The 4,763-nt window shown below is 42.2% G+C and overlaps 1 protein-coding gene across 1 annotated transcript; it reads right to left on the bottom strand.

Annotated features, from left to right (window-relative positions):
• Positions 1–3,357: 3,357 nt before the first annotated feature.
• LOC147821115 (melanoma-associated antigen 10-like) lies at positions 3,358–4,437 on the bottom strand. Its single transcript, XM_087202074.1, has one exon. It carries the CDS (start codon positions 4,171–4,173, stop codon positions 3,430–3,432), a length of 744 nt encoding a protein of 247 aa, XP_087058200.1. The 5' UTR covers positions 4,174–4,437; the 3' UTR covers positions 3,358–3,429.
• Between the last annotated feature and the right edge of the window lie 326 nt (positions 4,438–4,763).

Genomic DNA, 4,763 nt, shown 5'->3' with positions numbered 1-4,763 from the left:
TCTTTATTCCTTTTATTTCTTTCTCTTCTCTCATTGCTATGGCTAATGTTTCCAGAACAATATTGAACAGGAGTGGTGATAGTGGGCATTCTTGTCTTGTTCCTGATTTTAGCGGTGAAAGTTTTCAGGTTTGGCCATTTAGTATGATGTTGGCTGCTGATTTTTCATAGCTTGTCTTAATCAGGTTGATATAAAGACCTTCTATTCCAATTTTCTGTAGCGTTTTTATCGTGAATGGGTGCTGGATTTTGTCAAATGCCTTTTCTGCATTTCTTGAGATGATCAAATGGTTTTTGTCGTTGACTCTGTTAATATAGTATATTACAGGGCCGGGGATTTAGCTCAGTGTTTTTGCTGCCTGCTACACAAGTGCAAAGACCTGAGTTTGATCCCCGGTACCAATAAACAAACAAAACAAAACAACAACAACAACTATATATATATATATATAGTGTGTGTGTTACATTTATTGATTTTTGAATGTTGAACCATCCTTGCATCCCTGGGATAAATTCGACTTGGTCAGGGTGTATGATTTTCTTGATGACCCTCTGTATTCTGTTTGCCAGTATCTTGTTGAGGATTTTTGTGTCTATGTTCATTACGGAGATTAGTCTGTAGTTCTCTTTTTGTGTTGGGTCTTTCCCTGATTTTGGAATCAAAGTAACACTTGCTTCCAGAAGTGAATTTGGAAGCCTTGCTTCCCTTTCAATTTCCTTGATGAGTTTAACAAGTAATGGTGATAGTTCTTCTTTAAATGTCTTGTAGAATTCAGCAGTGAAGCCATCAGGACCTGGGCTTTTCTTTGTTGGTAAGTTTTTTATTACATTTTCAATTTCTCTCATTGTTATTTGGGTGTTTAGAATTTCTATATCTTTTTCATTTAATTTTGGCAATTCGTATGTATGTAGGAATCTGTCCATTTCTTCTGTGTTTTCCATTTTATTAGAGTACAGGTTCTCAAAGTAGGTATTGATGATTCTCTGGATTTCTGCTGGATTTGTTGTGGCTTCCCCTTTTTCATTCTTAATTGCATGGATTTGTGCCTTCTCTTTCCTTTTCTTGATAAGGTTGGCTAAAGTTTTATCGATTTTATTTATTTTTTGAAAAAACCAACTCTTTGATTCATTGATTTTTTGTATCATTCTCTTAGTCTCCATTCCACTGATTTCTGCTCAGATCTTTATAATTTCCTTTCTTATATGAGCTTTGGGTTTGTTATGCTCTTCTTTTTCTAGGAGGTTGAGGTTCTGCATTAGGTTATTTAAGTGAGTTCTCTCTGTTGTCCTAATATGGGCATTCACTGCTATGAATTTCCCATGTAGAACTGCTTTCAATGTGTCCCACAGATTCCTGTATGTTGTACTGGAATTATCATTTACTTGTAGAAACTGTCTAATTTCTTCTTTAATTTCCTCTGTGACCCATTGGTTGTTCAGGAGAGTGTTATTCAATTTCCATGTGTTTGTGGGTGTTTTGCAGTTTCTTATGTTATTTATCTCCAATTTTATTGCACTATGGTCTGATAATATACAGGGGATAACTTGAATTCTTTTACATTTACTTAGATTTGCCCTATGAGCTAGCATGTGATCTATTTTGGAGAATGACCCATGTGCACCTGAAAAGAATGTGTATTCTGATTTTGTGGGGTGGAGCAATCTATAAACATCTATTAAGTCCATTTGTTCAATAGCTTGGTTAAGTTCTAGAATTTCATTGTTAATTTTTTCCCTAGATGATCTGTCTATTTGTGATAGAGGGGTGTTGAGGTCCCCCACTACAATTGTGTTATTGTTTATTTGGTTTTTCATGTCCATTAATATTTTTTTGTATAGTTGGGGGCATTCGTATTTGGTGCATAAATATTTAGCATTGTCATCTCTTCCTCCACAAAAAAAATGTGAAAACTGATCCTGACTAAGTCCTGCTCTAAGAGATGGGGAAGACTCTCACAAACTCTGAGAAGGCTCCTGGAAGGAGAACCTTTTGTTCAGGAAGTGAGTGATTGGATTACTCATGTAAGAAGCCCATGCCTTTGATGAGATTATGACAGCTATCCTGGAGGAGTTCTCAGGGGAAGTGGACTCACTTGGAGAAGTTGTCCACAGGAAAACCAGTCTACTGGGCACTGCAAGACTCTGAAAATTGGACACTCACAGAAGAGAGGAGAACACCTGGCAAAGGGACTTTAGGGCCTTATTTCAGCTGAGAATCACCCTTATCTCTCAGGAAAACCTTCCAGAGCCTGAGGATAGCTTCTCTGGCTCGTGCCCTAAGTAGGACCACTGTTCTCATAGCTGTCTCAAGTGAACATGCCTCTCAGTTTTAGCCACCATGTAAAAGCACTGTGCTGAGCAGTCTTTCATTTTCTCAAGCCCTCATCTCTAAGGCTCAAACACTGCATGTGAAAATGTTGCTCTATCCACCTTGTAACTGCATTAAAATCAACTCCTGCAAAAGGAACTGCAGTTACCTCAAGGAAAAAAATTGCTGTTGTTCAGCACTCACCATGGCTGCTCTCTGCTAGACTCCACCCCTCAGTGCTCTGTTACCTGCCCTTTAGGTCCTTGTGGACATATCTCTGTCTCCTGACATTGGTGGTACTCCTGGTCTCCACCATTCTGTGGGGTGGCCTGGATCCTGCTCAGTCTGGTTTCCTCATGTCTCCACACAGACACAGGGCCTCCCAAAGTGCACAGGTGCAGTGCAGTTTAGGGTCAATGTGCCCATGAGGAGATGGGCTTCTTTATTGACAGTAAATGTTGTGAATACAATTGAATACAGCAAGCATATTCATATATATATATATATATATATATATATACACACACACACACATATCAGATAAAAAGATATGAGAAAGCAAGAATTTTTATCATTATGGCTATTTCTGTACTCCATCCAACTTGATATAAACTTATTGCACATCCTACTCTAATGTCTTCTTCCAAATAAATGAAAGGTTTCCAAGTTGTTTTGAAAAAATAGCAAAGGCTCTTACATTGGGAAAGGAAGAAGAAAATTCCTATATGATCAATATCACACAAAATCACATTCCCATCAGGAATCACAATCAAGCATCAATATCAATATAACAAAAATAAAAATATACATGTGATGGGTATTAATATGAAAATAAAATGTGCAAGTTATGTAAAGCTTGCCAAAAAGGGAAAAGACTTCAAAAAGTCATGAAGAAAACACAAGTGCATTTCCAAGGAACCCAAATAGAACAGACAGCAAGATGGTGGTATGCATGGGATTTTACCCCTCCTCTGGCTCTTCAGGACTTAGAAAACTATGTGCAATCCAGAAAAAGAGTGAAGAGTGGGAGTCATTTCTCCTGGGGTGGGAACTAAGACAGTGATGTGGTTAGGAACACTTCCTGTCGCTGGCACTAACCTTGCCCCTGCACTGCCCCATATCTCAGGAATGGGCAGCCTCTGGGCCCTCTCTCAAAGCCTCCTCATACAGACGTGTGTAAGACCTGGGATCTCTCCTGTTAACCTTCGCCAAATGCTCCAGGACTTTCATCTTGCTTGTTTCAGCCTTGGCCCTTGGACCCCACAGGAACTCATAGTGAGCAGGATCACTATTGGGCACCTGCCGATACTCCAAGTATTGTAGCTGTACCAAATCCTTTGTGATGAATTTCCAGGGATCCCCAATAACAAAGTGCTTCCTCTGAGGTAACATTTCCCTTGTTCTCAGGAATTCCCTTACATCCTCCTCACTGGCACGGTTACCCTTCAAGAAGATGACAATGAGGATGACTAGCAGGAGGTTGATTTTGGAAATGCTCTGGTAATCCTCAGCCAGTAACCCACTATAAGTGAGGCCCAAGACAGGCAAAGGGACATATATGTGGCCAGGGGGGTCCACTTCCCTCACATCAATGCCAAAGGCCAGACCCATGCACTCACAGACTGCCTTGAATATCTGAGGAAAATGCTCCTGGTAATTGTAGTCCACATGGTGCAGGATTTCTGCCTTGGTGATAGGCTCCTTTTCTTGATACTTGAGGAGCAGGATTGGCAACAGTTTAGCAATCTTGTTATCTTGGTACAGACGGCACAGCAACTGCAGGACTAGCACATCTGCAGAGGTGCAGAGATCCTCTTCTTGCCTGCTGCAGCCCTCACTGCATTGGCTCCTGTGACTGGAGGCCATGGCAGCACGGAATGAAGACACCTGGGGACAACTCGGTGCCCTAGTCCTTCACACTTCTCTTGATGTAGCAGGGATTTGAGTACTGAAGGATGAGGAGCCAGAGGAAGGAAGTGCTGGGTGCTACTTCCTCTCTCAGAGGCTTCAAAACCTGCACGCCTGCCAGGCCCCGTGCACCTCTTTGGACAAGAGCGCCTCCTCCTAGCTTGCTGTGCTGTGTCCTCTGACAGTGAAGAAGTTCTGAAGTTCTTTGGGGAGAGCAAGAGCTTGGTGATGAGGAGTCAGATGCCTGGAGGACAGAAGGAGACTGTGAGAGTTCTTACCTGACCAGAGTCCTCCTGTCAGCTCCCAGAAAGGCCCATTGGAGGTCTTCTCTTTGGGTGGTGTTCACGGGTACCCGTCTGAGAGGCACTGTCCCCAGAAGCATGACAGAAAGTCAGAATGCTCCTCAGGCTGCAGCTTAACCTCAGAGAAAGCTCTGGGGCAGACGGTAGGGCTTGTGGGGCCTGGGGAAAAGGATTCCCCTCTGTCCTTGGGCAGATGGAGCCCTAGGTACACATTCAGCGCACGTCCCTCACCTTGACCCCTGGGCC

The sequence above is a fragment of the Heterocephalus glaber genome, unplaced genomic scaffold (genome assembly GCF_053883595.1).
Source record: "Heterocephalus glaber isolate CG9 unplaced genomic scaffold, H.glaber_assembly_v1.0 deba00001762, whole genome shotgun sequence".
Classification (NCBI taxonomy): Eukaryota; Metazoa; Chordata; class Mammalia; order Rodentia; family Bathyergidae; genus Heterocephalus; species Heterocephalus glaber.
The sequence above is the reverse complement of the archived record's forward strand: the minus strand, read 5'-3'. Positions and strand labels throughout refer to the sequence as shown.

Coding starts and splice junctions, on each gene's coding strand:
- LOC147821115 (XM_087202074.1), bottom strand. CDS start 4,173: ATGGCCTCCAGTCACAGGAGCCAATGCAGTGAGGGCTGCAGCAGGCAA.